We start from the raw sequence: 20212 nt of genomic DNA on the forward strand, positions 1-20212 counted from the left end.
GTCAGTATTTGTGATTCTGTAATGTTGTGCTAAAACATTCAGTTTAGTTTAACAAGGAATAGCAATGAGCTATATCTAAAACTGGCATAGTTGGTTGGTTTCTCTTGTCAGCAGTACTAGTGGCCAGCTTTTCCCTTGATTAATAACATACCAATTGCTACTCAGAAGTCAATCAAGGTGCTTGCTGTGTGATATTTCTTGAAGTACTTCAGTGACTAGAAAGGATATAGAGTGCTAAGTGGAGATGCTTATTGCTGTAGCCTAGAGAGTTGTTTCTTGGAAGCTGAGGCACGTACACAGAGGTAATTTTGCAAATAAAAAGGAACTGGATGTCGATGAGTGGTGTAGGATGGGGTATTGGAAGCATGAGTGTGAAAGATCATGAAAGAAGCATCAAACCTTCCTTCATGTCAATGTAGCTTCTGGCTGCCTCAATGAATCATCAAAATCATAGGCTGCACCACAGTGACATGCACAGGCTAGCGACTGCAGCTGCATCGAAACAGAACTTGCAGTGGCAAGGTACTCTGCTCCAATTGCTAGCTTCATATATAGAAAAAATTAGAGTACCAACCTACAGGCATGATAGGTGCTGCTGTAAAATATAGTCACATTGAAAATCAGGTTTCCCAAAGAGCATTTATGTGGATTTAGAAGTGGAAGGTTTGTGGTTGTTCAAGAGGTGATTTTGATCCATTAGAGATGGGTCAAGTTTCTCTTGCTGTGGTAGTCAGGGGTAACACCAAAACTGGCCAGTAATTGTAACCCAACAATGATTGCAAAGAAAAGTGGTGTGAGATTATTCTGTGGAGTTCATCTTGTGCAGTGTGCAGTTGAATCTTGGTAATCTGGTTAAACTGATAATTTAGTAATTGAAATGTTGATACAATGCAGACTCTTCATGTGATGCTCTTAAAACATCTCAGTTTGAGTACTGCAAGGTGAAAAACATGAGTGGAACTATAAGCATGTTGGTAGAATTCTCTCTAGGTCAGGACAGTTGTATTTGTGCAAATCATTGTGCGGCTGCAGAGGATTGTAGCAGCCGCAAGACACAATACCATATTGGCGTGTTCTTTTTCTTAATTCTTAATCCTTTGTTAATATTGTCAATTCATTCAATATTTCATCAGTAAAATGGTGAAAAAAACAGTATTTGTGTTTTGTCAAAGATGGGACACATCATTTAGCCACTTACAGATCACAACAATGCTTCTGGTGAATTATCATGTTAGTAGATTATTCCAGTGGTTTGGGAGATAGTTATACGATGCATTAATCAGACAGAGTTCCATTTCAACAGCGACTGCCAGTCTGTTTTTGAGTGCCAATTTTAATCTAGCTACAACCTCAAATGCAGGATGCATTTTTATTATTCTTTATAACAATTTTAAGATTGTTTATGGGTGTACTTACCTGTGAGTGCTCAACTCTCTTCTGAGCACTAGAAATGCTCAGCTAATGCCTTTGCAGCTCGAGAACCTTTGAATAAATCTCAAAGGCACTTTCAATATAGAGGTAAATACCATAGTGTGACATTGTAAAATTCTATTAAAATCCCCAAGAATAAAACAAAATCTCCATAATGTTTATTTCATGATGAATAATGAATAACATGCTTTTTAGATTTAACATATATTTATTAGCAAGACAATCCTATATGGACTTTTTAATGGAGTGTAGGGTTATGCTTGTATGAAAAAGTACTTTGGAGATGATTTACATTTGTTTAATTGATTTTCATTACGAATGCAGGTAGGAAACAAAAGGAGTTGCAGGAGTATCTGGGGTATCAGCCTTACAGTGACAGTTGTTTAATTTTTCTGTTTAAAAGGGATCTAGCTCCACACAATGTCAAATCTACATTTTGGAATTATTAAAATTATGTTTATTTGTATAAGATTGCATTACTGATCTGCTAAGATTACAGGAAGTTCTTTCATGGCTGCCATCGTAATTGTTAGGAGTTTAACTGGTGTTCGTATTCTCCATTCTTGACATTTTTGTGTGTACTTTGCAAATATATTGGAACTCAGTCCTATATTGTAATCTAGGTGTAATGTACGAGGGGTGATTGATAAGTTCGTGGCCTAAGGTTAATTTTAGAAAGCCTAGCACATTTATTTTTCAACATAGTCCTCTCCTATATTTACGCACTTACTCCAGCGGGCGTGGAGCATACGGATCTTGGACCTCCAGAAAGTGTCCACAGCAGGGGTGATTGATGTTCGTGGCCTAAGGTAGAAGGAGATGAGATATTAACTTCAAACTTTCTGCATAATCACTCAAAGAGTTGACCTGCATGTGCATGTAACGAGAGCTGTATAACTCATCTCCTTCTACCTTAGGCCACAAACTTATCAATCACCCCTGCTGTGGACACTTTCTGGAGGTCCAAGATCTGTATGCTCCACGACCGCTGGACTAAGTGTGCAAATGTAGGAGGGACTATGTTGAAAAATAAATGGGCTAGGTTTTCTAAAATTGACTCCTTCTACCTTAAACCATGAACTTATCAATCACCCCGTGTATTATCTGAGGCAAGTTGTATCTTTGGATTTCAGTAGTATCTAATTAGTGCTTTAAAAGTTCTCAGATATTGGGTATATCACAACTTAGACAAAACGCAAGAGGTTAATGTAAAATTGGATATCTCACAAAAATAACATTTCCCTCGTTGCTTTAAAATTTTGCGGTAGGTGTATAATGTTCTGCATGGTGTCCGTGAGTCTCAAAACATAATCAGTGATGCTTGTGATTTTGAATGCTGGCCATATTAGCCAATGAGAGGGAAGTGCTGTAGGCAATGAGAATCCTGTGCACTTGAAGCCCCAGTGAGATGACAAGTGAAATGGAGGCACACGATGCTGGAATCTGTAGCCAAAACTATACTGCTGGTGTAGCTCAGCGGGCCAAACAGTATCTGTGATAGGGGAATGGGAAGGATTTATAGATATTTTAGGTCTAAACTCTGCATCAGGACTGAGAGTGAAGCAGGGTGATAGCTAATATAAAGAGGAAAGGAGGAGGGATGAGACAGAGGCTGGTGGCTGGAGCCAGATGAAGTAAGGATAAATCTGGGAGATGAAGAAAGGTGGGTGTTTGGTGGAAGCAGACAAGAGGGAGTAATCAGGTGAGGAGAGTGAAGGTGGAGATTGCAGCTAAAATACTTCAAAGAGAAAGATATTGATGGGCACAGCATTAAATCACATCCCCATTGTTGCAGCCTCACTGATGTAAAGAATTTGCTCCCTACTTCTGCATATAGAATCAAAAACAGAATATATGACAACCGCAATGTTGAAACTCCCAAGTGCAGTGTATTATGAAGAGTTAGACTGCATGATATCCAAAAATTTTTAAATGTAGCAATGATGTAAGCATTGATAACTGTATGGTGATTTTAATGAATATAGTTTTCTTGAATGACAGTTTAATATTTCTTAACCTTCAGCCTACTTTATACTGCTTCCTTTCTGTATAATGGTTTGAAGCAGTTAACAGAAACAATACTACCTATTTACATTTTGTCTATTTGAGTGGAATTGCAATACTTTGAAAACCTAGAAGTTTTCTGAGTCTGTTTGTGTGGAATTAGGGAAGGGACATTGTGCAGGTTTGATCAAGCCTCCCAAATCTATGATCTCCGTTGTCAAGAAGAAACAAGAGCTTTTGGCATGTGGGAACATCATGATCAAGTGTTCCCTCCAAATTGCAATGCACCCAGATTTTGAAATATGTTGCTGGCCCTTTGTCACTTGTTCTAAAATGCTGGTGCTTCTTACATAATTGCATTCTGGGAGAACATGCAGCAGTTCAATGCAGCTCACTGCTCTGTAGTCAAGTGCAAATAGAGATGGTCAGTAAATAGTGGACACACAGGTCCCAAAACTGGATGTTTTAAAACACAAATTATGGATGAGTATATCAACAAAATAAGATGGAATGTATTGCCAGCTTAAAATAAATTACAGTTTCAATTATAAATGCTCTAAATGGAAGACTAAAGTATTATTGGTAGCCACAATTGTGAGTTTATCGTAGTTAATAAAAATTGCTTCATGAGATGACCCACTCTGTCATATAATCTTTACAATCTAATTGCATGGTTTGTTTAGATCAGAAAAATGCTCACAATTAAGATGTGCAGTAGTTGTATAGTAAGCTTTTCTGTTTTTGTACACGGTTCCATTGCAACACAAAAGCAAATAAGTTGGTTCCAGAGCATTGACTGGAGATAAAAAGCTATAATATATTTATGCTTTCAACTGTACAGCTGTTTAGCTCGGGCAGTTGCTGGTCAATAGTGGCATTCCATGTGTCAGTGAACAAATTCTCTTGATAACTCAAGCTGCAGTTCACACATCACCATAGCTCCAACTGTCGAACGTTTCAATCCCTCAGAGTTTTTCAGCCTCGAGACTCTCCTGGCTGGCTCATGTTTCATTCTTGGCAATTTGCCCTAATGATATCCCTCAGGAGCCTTCAGACCCTGTTCTTTTCCATATTTAATCATGTTATTTTAATCCTGAAGATGAGCAAATTATGGTGCAGACGTGACCTTTTCACTGTTGAACATTTTTTTTATCATTAAACATTTTTAGCATAAGGATTTGTAGTCAACTGTTCTGTGTTTTGCTGTGATTTTCTAGTCAATTTTGTTTGTGAACGTATTGTTTTTTGTTATTTTCAGTTAACGGCTTGTGTTCATGCATCAGCTGCCATGATCTATCCAATGTATTGGCAGCATATTTACATCCCAGTGCTCCCTCCCCACCTGCTGGACTATTGCTGGTAAGGCTACTAATCTACCTTGGAGATCTCTGCTTTAGTTACCAATGTAGATTTTAAAACTCTGGATAACACCAAGATTCTGTATATTAATATGACAGTGTCATGAGGTTTGTAGAACCACCGTTGGGGCTTCATCCACTGTTATTATTATGGATGGTGCATTGCAAGTTCTGGGGATATGCTATTTCTTTTCTCTAGCTCCTTAATAAAAGGTAAAGAATTGATTAAGTATATCTAAGTCCTGTAAGAAAACTTCCTCGGAACCCTTTAAAGGCTGTTGCAAAATCTGTTTATTTATTGACATTTATTTCTCCATGGCATTTGCTCAGTGGAAAATGGATAAAAGATATTTGCAACTGATTGATATTGAACTCATTTGTTAGCCCTCGGCAACGTGTTTTGAGGTGGTGCCAGTTAATTTTTAAAAGTGAGTTGTAGCACGGTCTAATGACTTCATCTTAAAAACTAGGAACTCTACTATCAAAACCTGAAAATATTTAAACTCTATTTCAGAAAATTAAAAATAATCTTTCACTTGATTATATAGAACATTGATGAGTGCAGCACAGGAACAGGTTGGATATCTTTCTTTGATCAGTTGCCTAGTGTACTCAAAAGCATGAGGACAGAATTATATTTTTAAAAATGGTTGTATCATCATTTCTACATTGTAGGCTATCTGCTTACGCGTGTAGTGCTTCATACGTTTTGTAATCCAAGATATGTAATCACTATTGTGACAGCATAGACTGAGTGAGTCTACTATTGATTATAAACAGCATGCCCTCTGTTCATGATTTCATGATGCAATATAAATATGCTTCTGATGCAGGAAAAGATTTCAACACATTTCACAAAGGCAAAAGTGGAAGCTGAGCCAAAAGTAGCAGATGACAGTGCAAGTGTCTGCAAGTTTGCTAGAAGTGGTAGCCAAGGCATAATGCCAGTATGTGTGCAGGGCAATGCAAAAGAAAATGGGCTGAGAGCAGGGGTGCCCAACCTGGGTCCACAGACTGCTTGCTTAACAGTATCGATCCAAGGCATAAAAAAGTTTGGGAACCCTGGCTTAGAGGAATGAAAAGCTTGTTGTGACTATATAAAGAATTGTTCATGGTTACATTAGAAGTGGAAAAGCTTTTACAGCAGTTTCCCAACCTTTTTTATGCCATTAACCAAGGGGCCTGCGGCACCCTGGTTGCTAACCCTTGCTTAAGTAGCAGGTAAGAGCTAAATGCTGATGATGAGTCATACTAAGCACTGGTGTCTGAAAGGCTACAGGCTTTGAGTTACCTGAAATATATTATGGCTGGAAACTGAAACATGGGAGGTATAGGAATAGTTAAGTCTGAAAATTAAAAAAAAACAAGTAGCTTTCAAGCTTTAAGCAAGTGTAGCTGGGGCAGTAGTGTGTAACATGATTAAGGTGACAATTGATGGCTTGGTGACAGAAAGGTGTATTTACTCCTGGTGTCAAGGTGAAAACTTTGCCTTCTGGGTCAGCTTGAGACTATGGTCAGGGAGGATGGAGTAATGGTGAGCTTATTTAAAAGAGGCTGAAATTATTCCGTCAGAGACTGGATGTCAAAGCTGTTGTCTTGCCCCAAGAACCTATGGGAAAGATAAAGAGGAGTCATGGTGAGAAAGTTGTTGTTAAAGTGCATGTTCATAAGCGAACTGGAAATGCATAGAGAAGGTCATCAAGGGACAACACACAGGTGATGAGTGGATGGAAGATAATTGGGGGACAGCTGGGTGGCTCTGTTCGGGCAAAGAGAAGCAATTTTCAGAGATGCTTTGCAACCAGATGGAGTCTACTGATATTACCAGGATCATTCTTACAAACTCAGTGAACTGCTATTCCTGGCCTCTGGTTTATTTTTTTTCCCTTCTGTGAGTATGAAGCAACAGTGAGTAACTCTTGTCTGGGGTGGTTCTCGATCCATTGACAAGATGCCCAAATTAAAATTGTGTTTCCGGCAATGAATAAATTAATAATTAAGTGAAACAATATTCCTTCTGGTATTTCCATCAACAAATTTAACAATTTATTAAATTTAAAAAGTCTGGTTGTACTTGCCATTGCTGACAAGTTATCGAGTGCAATCCCACTAAATCTTTCCAACTCACTGAAGGTACAAGAATGAAATCAGCATTGAATTCAGTAGAACCAGTTGAACAAAAGAGGAGATTGCTTTCGATTTTCAGAATTGACTGTATTTAGTCTATGGCCCTTCGTTGATTATCAATCCAGAAGCCCAGATTCTTTAAGCAACTATGCATGTCAGTGTATTCACCCACAGGTCCTTTTCTCCCTCTTCACTGCTCTTTGTTTTCCCAATAACAGTCTGCATTGTTAAAGCAAATTCTAATCAAATGATACATTGCAATTTGTTCATGTTGCAATTTTGATCTCAAAATTAATTTTGAGATCCCTGTTAACATGTTTGCAATTTTCAACCATGCTTGTTCACATCATGTCTGTGTGTTACAATTGTAGGGCAGAAGAGCTATTATGGAATACTTGAGCTCATTCTTTGAACAAGCTAAAAGCAATTGTGAGGATACAGTTAACAATTGTCAAATACAAATAAATACTAGGTTGAGGAATCTGCTGTTTGTGCTGGATGCAATTTAAAAATATTTCATTTGAAACACTGCAGCTGCTAAAGTGATTCTGCATTGAATTTCCAGCTGTTCAAAATTAAGATGCCTCATGTAAAGAGTGTAAATTTATTTTATATTTTACTGTGAAATTTGACAGATGGACTTTCTAATCAGTGTTGTATCAGCTATAGACCATAATGATTTGAGTGGGAAGAGCTGCTTCCATTAAAGCATATGCATCAGATGGTTTAATATGATTATAAATGCTTGGTGGGGACAGGAGGAGGGAGAATTAATATAGCCTGCAATTATTTATTGCATCTTGTGTTAATGGTGTTAATGAGGCCTTGTGCTGCATTGTGGTTGAGTTACTGAACTAGTAACCAGTTCTGGACCACTGATCCAGAGACATGAGCTTGAATCCTACCACGGCAGCTGGGGAATTCAAATAATTAAGTAAGTCTGGAATGAAAAGCTGTTGTCAGTAGCACTGACCATGAAACCACTTGTCGTAAAACTCATCTGGTTCACTGATGTCCCTTCAGAGAAGAAACTCTGTCATCCTTATCTGATCTGGCCGATATGTGATTCCAGAACCACTGGCATCGTTGGCTTTTAATTGCCTCCACAGTTCAAGGGCAATTATGGGCAGGCAATGCACACTAGCCTTGCCAGTGACACCCACAAATATTGGCCTAAAATGATCTTTATGTGTACTCTGCTCAAAGAATACTTGTTTTCAGATTATTTAAAAGATGTTATTGTTAAATTTCTTCTGTTACTTTATTCACAGAGTTCCATTTAAAGCTAGTAAATGTTGTAACCTTAATAATTTACCGTTAAATTGTGGAATATACTAGATAATTCATGAAAAGATTGTAAACATAAAAAATCAAAACCTAAAACTATTAATTACGTATGAAAATACATAATGAAGTTATTGTAATTAAACACAGGACTACATATAGGACAGAATGCCAGTCTTGTAGATTCATTAGGGATTGGAGAACTATTCTGGGATTACCTTGCTGGCAGGGTTTATGTTGCTGTTTACACAAATTAAGCTAGTCATGACTATTCAAAAATAGAGATTAAACTGTTATTAGCTGGAGACTGTATTCTGTGTACTGTTAATATTTGAGAGAAGCATTTTAGCCTTTTATAAACATCTTATCTTCTGTGAATTTATTCTGTTTTTTTTAAAAAAGCGGGAACTGGAAAGAACAGCACGCTGCCTGGAAATGAAGGACAATTTTGCCCTTGCCCCTAAGTAATGGAATACTTCAAATTTAATCAGAAGTATTTCCTCTCCTTTCATAAAGAAGAATATCCTAATACTTCTGTGTGAAATATCAAACACATGCAGTAGTCAGTGTTAATTGCTGATGCCAGACATAGTCGTTTCAGAAGCCACCTATCATGCTGCGGATAAAAAAAGCCGTGAAGGAGTTGTCAGTACAGTGATGCAATATTGTGCTGGGAAATGAGTCTCAGAACCCCATATTAAATTGATCATTTGTTGGTTTTTCTGAAGCGATTTTTCAGTTCATTTTCTAATGGGGAAGCCACTGCTTACAGCATAAATGCACATACAGTGGCACTGCTTCTACAAACCTTATTTTATTAAATGAGAGCAGTTATTTATCATTTACTACATAATGTAAGGACAGTAATTGCCATAGGAAATTGCATTTTTAACAAATAATATCCTTCAGTAAAAACAAGCCTTGTTAATAGTTGCCCATTTCTGTTATAATTTGAATGCCAAAGAAGCATTATTTCATAATTCACTAATTTTATCAATTTAATGCACGTGTGTGCATGCAAAACCATAATATTGGTCCATGCTCTCATATGGAAAGATTTCGTACGATGCATTACTAGAATCCTTTTGCACTGCAAATACCTATTTACAATTAAAAGTTATGCCCTCAAATTTCCAGATCTGTTTTTCATCATATCTAATTATTTTAGAAAACCTGACATCTGGGCACATCATACCAACTTCTTCATTTGATCTAGGTACTAGCGTAACTCCCTTATTCCTTACTGATTATTAATTCTCTCATTTCCTATGTAAGTGTATCTCCCACTTGTTTATCCACAGTCGAGGTGTGGAGCTCGCTGTGTGAAAGGTTTTTGGGTGGGGCTGTGTATTCCACTAGACTCATTGGTTGACCAACAATGCAGGCCTTGATATTCGGTCATTATGATCTGCTTATAAGCACTTAAGAATCTGTTTTCTTTTCCAGTGCCCCAATGCCCTATCTCATTGGTGTTCACTCGAGCTTAATGGAAGTAAGTTGAATGTTTCTAAACTATATTTAGCAACGTGAGCGCATGTTAAGTCATAGAATAGAAATCTTATTATGTGGCCTGAAGGGCAGAAGCAAATGTTGACTAAATGTCAACGACATCGTGCCAACAATATTGTCACTGCCTTGTGTTGTGAATGTTGACAGTGTGAAATAATATACTTTACTGATGGGGAAAAAAATCCTGGGTATGACAAATGGGAACACTTTTGTGATATTTTGGGAAACAGAAAATACATATTTTTAGAAAACAATTTTGTATTATAATAGTATACTGCTCTTTGTTTAATTATTTTGCTTAATGTTTCTGTGCTTAGATTTTTAGGAACATTACCCACTGTGGAATTTACAAACATATTCCCTGGTGGTAAGATGGGCTTGCAGAGTTTTTTTTTTACCATCCTTTGAGTTTTGGTGTAATATCACTGTGGGCAGTATTATAGAAGTAGTGGAAATGTAGTGCCTATAATTGTTTAGATATGAAGGCATGAATCTTGAATTGTTAATAGAAAATTTAGAAAAACAATAAAAACCAGACATTAGATTACGGAGTAGCCTTGACTAATTTTAGACTGTAGAAAATTAACTGGAATACAAAATAGTTGTATTCCATATTTAGGAATATAACTTTTTCTTGAGGTAGTTTTGTTTAACTGCTGAAACAGTGTATTCCATATGAATGATGTCAAAAATTCTATGTGGAAGTGTTTTAGGTGATGTGTTCATGCTATTTTAAGTGAGAAAATTGTTATTTCATTTATAATATATTCAGAGCTGGACTAGTCTCCTCTGCCATTGTTCAATTCATTGCCCAGTAGGTTTGAAACATGATGGATGATGTAGGAGACCGTTGGGCAGGTGGGAGAGAGGAAAGTCATCACACTGGTGTACCAGATTAAGCTTTCTGTGGCACACTTTTATATCTGAATAAAAGGAGAAGTACTCCAGATTAATCTGCACCATACGTGATCTGGGAATATATATGCTTCTGACATCAGATCCCTGAACTGTATGAGTAGAAAATGCTTTCGCTCTTTTGCTGGCAGGATCTGAGATGGCAAAAGTTGGTGCAGGCACCTTGAAGTGCAAATTATAAAACATGATTTTCACCTGAGTGCAGAAACAGAACTGCTTTTATGTTCCCTGAGCTGTATTATTAGGTTGCCTTTTAACCACATGAACGTAGCAGAGCACAGGAACAGGCCCTTCAGCCTATCGTGTGCGTGTGCCAAACCTCTACCTGCATGTGGTCCATATCCCTCAATATCTTGCCTGTCATGCCCCTGTCTAAATGCCACCTGAATCCTTCTGGCCATAATGCATTCTGGCAACTTAACATATCCACTTGAAGGTTAAAGGCAAACTTGAGTTGTTGTAGCCAAAAGGCCGAGAGGTGAAATAAAAAAACAAAAAAAAAGTGCTGAAGAATCTGAGCAGATCAAGCAAAGCTGGAAGCAGAGTTAATGCTTGAGGTTGAAGACACTGAATCAGTGTAGTGGTGAAAGTAACTTAAATTAACTGACACAAATAGTTGCTATGCTGTCATTGACAATTTAACATGTTTTGCTGTGTTGCACCAGTTACTTCCCAGTACACTGTATCAGCTAGCTTTCACTTCTAGATCTCTGTAATATTGTTTGCTCTTGCTTGGTGCAGAGACTTAAGGTCGGGTTTGCACTTCCATGTGCACAACCTAGGAGTTATCCCTTACTGTTGCAATATGCCCGAATTTAAGATGAGCATGATTTGGTATGAAAGCCATGTAAATGATTTAAACCATCCATGTAAAAGGAAAAGGAAACCAATGCCCATTTATATCTTCATTACAGTCTCAAAATTTAATGTTTCAGCTTGCATACTGATCATCCAATCATGTTAAACACAACAGGTTTAAGAGACTGCAACCAGGAAAGCATCATGTAATGTTTTAAAACTGGAATAAAATGCACATTATGCACAGCAACACACACAAAATGCTGGAGGAACTCAGCAGGCCAGGCAGCATCTATGGAAAAGAGCAGAGTCAACATTTCGGGCTGACACTCTTCATCAGGATCCTTCGTTGACTGTACTCTTTTTCATAGATGCTGCCTGGCCTGCTGAGTTCCTCCAGCATTTTGTGTGTGTTGCTTGGATTTCCAGCATCTGCAGATGTTCTGTTGTTTGTGGTTATACAGAGCTGATCTTTTTTAGGAATGGATTTTTTTTTTCTACTGCTGGGAAACAGTTGAAACTCTCAAATCATGTGAAAATATGAAGAGATCCCTCTAACCTCAACAGCTCACGCTCCTGAACCAGTGCAGCTAAGCGATACCTTTGAAAATAGGGGCCTTACTGCTTTCATTCATTCAAATGGACAGACACAGGGATGGAAACTGCAGTTGTGCCTGAAACTAGAATTATTTAAGCTAGGCAGGTCGCTTCGATATTACATGAATATTTCAATGCGAATGCATAGCAAACTGTAGGACATGGATTTCAGTTTCCAGCACAAAGTTTGGATTGGTGTTCACACCAAAGTGGACCTCTTTTTTTTTCTTTCAGCTATTTTCTGTTCAGGCAAAAAAAAATTTGTGAACCCTTTACAATTACCAGGTTTTCTGCATTAGTTACTTATGAAATGTGGTCTGATCTTCATCTAAGTCACAATAATAAACAAACACTATCTGCCTAAGCTAATAACACACAAACAATTGTACTACTTCTCATCAATACTGAGTGCACCATTTAAACAATCAAAGTCTAGGCTCAAATAAGTATGCGAACCACTGGGCAAATGCCTTCTACAAAGCTATTTGGAGTTAGATATTCCAAACAATTAGATGAGTTTGGAGGTGTGATTTGTTGAGGTGACCTACCCTATAAAAAAGACACCCACAAAGCCAGGTTACTGACAGAGCCTGCTCTTCTCAAGAAAAATCTGTTTATGTGCACCATGCTTTGATCAAAGCAACCTTCAAAGGACCTTAGAAGAAGAACTGTAGAGATGCATGAAGCTGGAAAAGGCTACAAAAGCATTTCTAAAGACCTGAAGTCTGCAGTAAGAGAAATCATGTAAGAGAAATTGTTTACAGATGGAGGAAATTCAGCACTGTTCTTACTCACCTTAGGAGTGGGCATTCTGTAAAGATCACACTAAGAGCACAAAATGCAATGCTGAAGAAGGTGAAAAAGAACCCAAGGGTAGCAGAAAAGGACCTGCAGAAATCTTGAGAACTTGTTAAAGTTCCTGTTCATGTGTCCACTATAATAAAAAGACTGAACAAGAATGGTGCTCATGGAAGGACACGACACTGATCGCCAAAAAAAGAAGCATTGCTGCAACTCAAGTTTCCAAAAAACCACCTGGTTGTTCCACCACACTTCTGAGACAATGTCCTGTGGACAGATGAGACAAAAGTTGAGCTTTTTGGCAGAAATGCACACCACTGTGTTTGGAGGAAAAGGGGCACTGCATACCAGCACCAAAACCTCATCCCAATTGTGAAGCATAGGGGAAGAGGAGCATGGTTTGGGGCTACTTTGCTGCCTCAGGGCCTGGAAAACTTGCAGTCGTTGAGGGAACAAAATTGTATCAAGACATTTTTACAGGAGAATATCAGTGTAGCAGTCTGTCACCTAAAGCTTAATAGAAGTTGGATGATGCAACCAGACAATGATCTGAAACACAAGTAAATTAACAACAGAATGATTTTTTTTTAAAAAAGGAAGTTTGTTTTTTGAAATGGCCAAGTCAGAGTCCAGACGTTAACTCAATTGAGATGTTGTGGCATAAACTGAAGAGGACTGTTAATGTAAGGTGTCTCAGAAATACTGATGAACTGAAACTGTTTTGTATAGAGGGATGGTCTAAAATTTGTGCAAGCCTGATCAGCAGCTCCAGGAAATGGTTGGTGAAGGTAATTGCTGCCAAAGGAGGTTCTGCCACTTATTAAATACAAGGTTTTTCCAGCCTGGACTGTGAATGATTAAACAACGTGTTCAATACAGACATGAAAAGTACAATTTTTTGTCTGTTATTTGTTTAGGCAGATTTTGTTTGTCTGTTATTGTGATGTAGATGAAGATCAGAAAACATTTTATGAGTATTTAATGCAGAAAACCAGATAACTGCAAAGTATTCACAAGCTTTCTCTTGCATCTGTATTCCTCTAAGTTTTGTTTTCAAAACTTCTTGTATCTAACTAAGATCAGCAGCAGTTTGTTTTTCTGTGGCATTCTATAAAATATAAAGCGGATACAAAAGCAGGTAGCACAGCAAATTCATGTACAAATTATTTTTTTATGTTCACTTGAACCTCCTTCATCATGTAGCTTAGCATATTTGTTATTTCCTCTTATTGCATAATTTCCTATTAAAAGCTTCCATTTAAAATAATTGTCTCAATGGCTCCTTGTCGCAACAAGTTCCACATTTCCTTAACTTGCTTTGGAAAGCAGCTTTGTCTGAGTTTCCTTCTGGATCTCATATTGGTCTTGTTTTTTCAAACTTTAGGATCAATCAGATAAGGCAGAGAAAATTGCTATATGAGGGAAAACTAACAAAATAGCTCCCCTGTATGTTTAATTTACAAGATGCCACACACACAAATCAGCAAAGTTTCTTTGACAGCTTTATTGCTGGAAGCCACTTCCAACTTACTTCCTAAGCTACAAATATTGTGTCTTGCAAATATGTTTTTGACGCTTACATGTTACTGGGTGATCATCCTGGAATGTTCCACTCATTAGCATAGTACTGAAGAGGTACAAAGTGATGGCTTACCACATATAATGTGGATGGGCAGTCAACACTGGCCTGGCCAGCAACACCTATAGTTCATACACTTCTTTTTCCTCATGGTTGATGCTGATTCCTGGCCTCTTATTTATTCCTCCCGCATATATTCCCTTTATTTGACGTTCATCATCATACTTGCCTGTTTGCAACTTATTCAGTTGCTTATGCTTCGTAGCTATTAAAAATCTGTTAATTTCAGTGTGGAAACAAATTTGTCTTTAACCTCTTAGTTTTGCACACTAACCACAAATGGCAAAACTCTTGTTCAGTGATTGCATTTAAAATCTCAGTCAACTCCACCAGGACCCATAAATGAAAATTGTCAGAGCCTGGAGCCTTTTTCCTTACCTTTGACTTCCTAAACCTTTTTATTATGTGTTTCCTTCTGATAAGTGTTTTCAATCTGCTCCATTGTATACCCCCATTTTAACTCAAGCGTGTTTTTTCTCTTGACATACCCCTGCAATTTCATTTCTAAAACAGTCATTAAATAATGATTTAATAATTCTTTACTTAATTATTTTCAGACACCGTCTTCCTGCTTCTTCTGGTAAACAGCCTGATGTGTTTTTGCACCTTTTTTTGTTGATGCTTGTGTACTTAAATGAAGATGACTTAGTGCGAGTACTGCTGAAATATTCCTTTTTTTAAGTAGTGAGTTGACACTCGTACTAAACGTTCTGAAATGGAACTGGGAATCATGCATGCTAAGCTGCATTAAATTTCATTTCAGTGCAAAGTAAATTTTTGCAGTTGTAATTGAGCCCTTACATTTAACAAAAAGTCAATTTTATGGTCACTCATTTTGTGGAAGTGACCTTAACCCTCTGGCTTTGCACAGCAACCTGTAAGAGGAGTATTACTGCCATAAAGTTGCCAAATACAGACAGTTAACACTCTCACTCAAGTCTGTGGAATGCTGTCCCCAGGGAGAGCACTTCTGGCTGGTGACATGGCAACTGTACAAAAATGATATTTCCTCTCACCTCATGACTCTTAAGACCATAGGCCTGTTTGAGAAAATGGGGCAATCTTATTTACAACCGTGCTGAACCATTTCTCTTTTCTGTTCAACAGAAGGTGAAGTGCAAAGCTATAGAAGATGTGATTATATTAAATGTAGATACAAATACACTGGAAACACCATTTGATGACCTTCACAATCTACCGAGCGAAGTGGTAAGTAAGAAATGAGCAGTGCCTTTTTTTTAATTTCATTAGCTCATTGAATGTGATAAAATCTCCTCTGTTATCACAAATTGGTAGATGCAAGGGTGGGGATGGGGAGTGGGAGGAAGCGGTTAGTAGTACCTCATTTGCTACTTTTTCTTGTGAAAGTCAGGAGCTGTAAATTGACTCCTACAAAAACAGAATTATTTTCAACTATGGCTGCAGAGGTTTTGAGCTGTGCAGCCAATTGTAAATGAAGCTCATGATCAGAAAGATATCTGCATTCATTAGTTGTAGCTTTTTAAAATGTAAGTCTCTTCATCTTATACTTAATCATTAAATTACAAAGTATGCATTTCTGTCTGCCTAGTGGCATTTCTTGCTGAAGAACGAGTTGAGTTGTGAAGGCAAGTAGAAGAAGGGGGCCAATTATCAGCTCCTGTTTCCCTGCCACCTGCCAGCTCTTTTTCCTTTAATTAATGCTCGGATGGCACTGGTCAATATAATAAGTAATACTTTTACAGTTGGGGTCACAAAATTGATCCTTTGATCTTCAGTATTCTGAAACATGCGTTTCCTTGAATTAGTAGTTTTCCAGTGCACTTTAATTTATTTCCACCTACTTACTGAGATGTTTCCAATGGAAATATCCTATTTGTTTTAAAATGGTCTCTTTTGCTTAGATTTCATTTTAGAAAAAAAATGACAGTTTTAACTTGGCGCAAAAGGATACTGGTCTAAATTAAAGGACGGTTAAAGAAGGCTATCTCTTTATCAATGAAGCCTGATGAAAGAGATGTCAACCGCATTTGTACTTTGATCTTGTGTTGCTTCCACTACTTTTCTTTCTTAACAATCAAGGTGATTAGTACTTAATGTATAAATGTAAGCAAACTGTAAATAGCATACCGCAATATGGAAGTACCCATTTCTGAGTATCTGTTACCCTTCTCTAGAAATTAACATGCAAATTTACAGCAAGAAGTAAGTGCTTTGCTTTTAAATTTATCAAATATACAAAAGTCTGCATACACTATTTTCATTTTTGTACTCTTCTCTCCCTTCCCAGATAAAGCAATTTTTAAAAATTATGATATATTCTCTCGCTGATTTGAGTAAAGCTGTTACAAGATATGTTTAGTTACATGTGAGTTCATGCCACAATGATTTTAGTCCATATGGAGTTTATTATTAGGTCAGTTTTTATATTGGTCTCAGTTGTCATAAAGGTCTCCAGGTCACAGTTGTCCTAAATTACTGAACTGTTTTCATGTAGACACACTGCTGTGTTGTATGCTGCCATCTTAATAATGGTCTCTTGTCAGATATTCACACATAATATTTAAGAGTTATGGACTATTAGAAATATTACTTTTCTTGATAACATTCTGCTTTAGGAAATAGTGTGTATTTCCAAATGAAGAATAATAATTGTGACTAGCCACTGAAAACCTGTTTATCTACTTGCTTGCTGAAACGTTGTTACATTAATGTAGATCTAAAATCTGCTGATCAAATTTTGTTTCACGAATTTTACCATTGATAAAAAGTATGAAGAACAAAACACTAATTTTGTTCTACTGTTACAAGATGAAGCCATGAGAAAATGCAAACTTGGGAATTTCCTATTGCAATGATTTTTTTTTTTGGCTTCCTTATTTGTAACATTATCCTTACTTAGCAACTTTTGGTCATCACTGCAGTGGATTCTGCTAAGGAAAAGCTGTGTTCAAAACAACAATTTGAAATCAAGACCGTTAGTCATTGAGTCAGAGTTGTACAACACTGAAGCAGGCCCTTTGTACCACTCCATCCATGTCAACCATTTTGCAAGTCTGTGTTAATCCCATTTGCCATATCCTTCAATGCTTTACTTATTTATGTCTATCTAAATGTCTCTTTAATGAGTATTTGTGTCTATTCCAGCACATCCTCTGGCAGTGTTTTCCAGGTATCAACCACTCTCTTATCTGTGGAATTCTTTGCCACAGGCAGCTGTGGAGGCCAAGTCTTTATGTATGTTTGAGGCAGAGTTTGATAGTTGCTTGAATGGTCAGGGCATGAAGGGATACAGGGAGAAGGCAGGAGATTGGGGCTGAGAGGAAAATTGGATCAGCCAAGCAGACTTGTTGGGCCAGATGGCCTAATTCTACTCCTATATCTGTGGTCTCATGGTCTAAAAACACTTCAGATCCCGTTTAAAGCTTCTTCTTGCCTTAAACCCATGACTAATTGTTTTTAATCATCCTGTCTTTGCCTCTCATAATCTTATACACTTCTGTCAATTCCCACCTCAAACTTCCTAGTTAAATGGACAGCGAGCACAACCTATCCAGTCTTTCCCCATAACTGAAGTCCTCCAATCCAAGTAACATCCTGGCAAGTCTCATGAACTAATAGATTTTGAAACTTATAAAACGTAAATATGCGTATTCTTGCCACGTGCACACCTTGCATTCAAAAAATTCCTTCCATCTTTGCAGATTGCTCTGAAGTGATATGAAGCAAGAATCACCTGTCAGCCATTTCACCAGAATAATGTTGGAACAGTAATTTATCTCCTCCTTAAAACCATTAAAATTAATTATACTTCCTTGGTGTTCTATCTAATTTAACTGCATAGAAATTAGTTGAGTCTGCTTTTTTTCCAAAATATTTTCTGAAGAGGAGGAGAACAGCCATACAAAACATTTTAAGGGACATCTGCTAGTAACAAAACCAATTTTTGCACCTTCATCTTCTCATGATTTGGCTGTAATTTGTTCAAAATCTTTTAAATATCAATTCACATTTCTGAGAACCTAACACAAATTTCATTTTCAATCAAGAGAAATTTAATGCAAATTGGGCTTACCAATCTGATTTTTGTCTATTGTTTCAAACCTTCTGAAATAACTGTTGGAACTATTTCTTATGTGGCAAATGGATCACAGTAAGTTGCCTGTTGACCCTGGCAACGATGATATGTCAAAAAAGAGAAAATCTGCAGATGCTGGAAATCGGAGCAACACACAAAATGCCGGAGGAACTCTGCAGGCCAGGCAGCATCTATCAGAAAAAAGTACAGTTGACGTTTAATGATAATATGTGAAGTGCATGTGCATTTGATACTGACTTTTGAGTCAATGAACTAAGTACAGACCTGAATATGTGGTGCAAGGCAAGGTGCATATACCTATGCACACTAAAGTAAATTTGAAAGCTTGTTTTGAAGAAAATATTCTTCAAGATGTTGGTGAACACCTAACAACCTACCGTCTTTATGCAAAATTTGCTGATCCTAACTATACAACTTTAGTGTATCTCTGATGTAACCCTGCATATAACTAATCAAAAATATCACTTAAAACCCAAATCATCACAATGGATTACTGTTGACATTATTCGCAGATGCATTTGGTTTGCAGCAATGGTGCTTCCAGTAGCATTCATTGTTCATGTGGACCTCCAGGAAATAAATCCTTCAGCTCTCCTTCTTGAGGAAAGAAGTTTTTCATTATAAGATTCAGGTTTGTAAGGAAGGTTTCAAGCCGTGCCGACTGAAATTCTTCTCATGTGTCTGCAGAACTTTTGTTTGAAAGCTTGAAAATCAGGTTGTATAACAATAGTTACAGTCCCTGATTTCCTTTTAAGTCGATAAAGACTTCACCTAATAGTGATCAGCAAGGGGCCAAGCAGAGAAATTCTGCCTCTGAGACATAAGTTTGTACAACTGGTTTCAGGAAAATCTTTCTGCATATCTAGCGGAATCATTATATTTGAAAACCATGTTCATTTAGGTTTTTATTCTTGTTTTTAATATATTTTTTCTGCATTAAAGCTTTGATAAATGTCAAAGAACATTGTCCTGAATGGTTTCCAAGAATATGATTTTTCGGAACACTTAGAAAGCGGGCTATTAAATTAAAGTGAATTAAATCCAAAGGAACACAGCTTAGACTAGTGACTTGTGCTAAAAATATCAAGAATCTTTGTTTTGGTTGTTCTGAATTTGTTACTCTCACTAAAGAGGGAAATTAAGGGTTCCCTTGTCTTTAGTTGCTTTATTAATGATGTCTGCAGGAGCCAAAAGTCTGCTGTCCTGCCTGCCTTCCTGTGTAATGGCCAAAGAAGACAAAAAACAAACTTACTGGGCATTTCACCCTCAGGCTACAAAATAACATGATACAGTGTCAAAACTCAAGGCCTAAGCATAGTGTAGTCTAAGCAGTTTTGCTGCTCTTTTATTTTGTTCCCTGCCTTATTTAATAGGGCAGTTACTTATAGATTCTTTAATGAACTAAGCAGATCGTAAACTAAGTTTTAATATTTCTAGAGTTTTGAAACTTACTTTGAAACAGGGTTCTCAATATTACATTGTCAATGGGTATAATTTCCTTCAGTAGCTGTTCTGTCCAAAAGCATGTTGTTACACGACACCTTTTAGACAGAGGTGGGAATAAACAGCTTGTTCTGAAATCTCCAAACCTTGCCAATGTAGCATTTCCTCGTTTCCAGTTAAATAATTAAATTTCTCCACTTATGCATCTGAGAAACTTTCTTCTGAGAT

General features: G+C 37.3%; 1 protein-coding gene across 3 annotated transcripts in view; it reads left to right on the plus strand.

The window, feature by feature from the left end:
• The window catches only part of dennd1b (DENN/MADD domain containing 1B), a 325846-nt gene that overhangs the window by 228386 nt on the left and 77248 nt on the right, over positions 1–20212 (plus strand). For all 3 annotated transcript variants that reach the window (XM_059984700.1, XM_059984699.1, XM_059984702.1), the window contains 3 exons: positions 4694–4794; positions 9651–9696; positions 15571–15672. In XM_059984700.1, coding sequence (XP_059840683.1) covers positions 4694–4794; positions 9651–9696; positions 15571–15672 — 249 coding nt within the window. The remainder of the gene's footprint in view (positions 1–4693; positions 4795–9650; positions 9697–15570; positions 15673–20212) is intronic.

The sequence above is a fragment of the Hypanus sabinus genome, chromosome 11, assembly GCF_030144855.1.
Source record: "Hypanus sabinus isolate sHypSab1 chromosome 11, sHypSab1.hap1, whole genome shotgun sequence".
Classification (NCBI taxonomy): domain Eukaryota; kingdom Metazoa; phylum Chordata; class Chondrichthyes; order Myliobatiformes; family Dasyatidae; genus Hypanus; species Hypanus sabinus.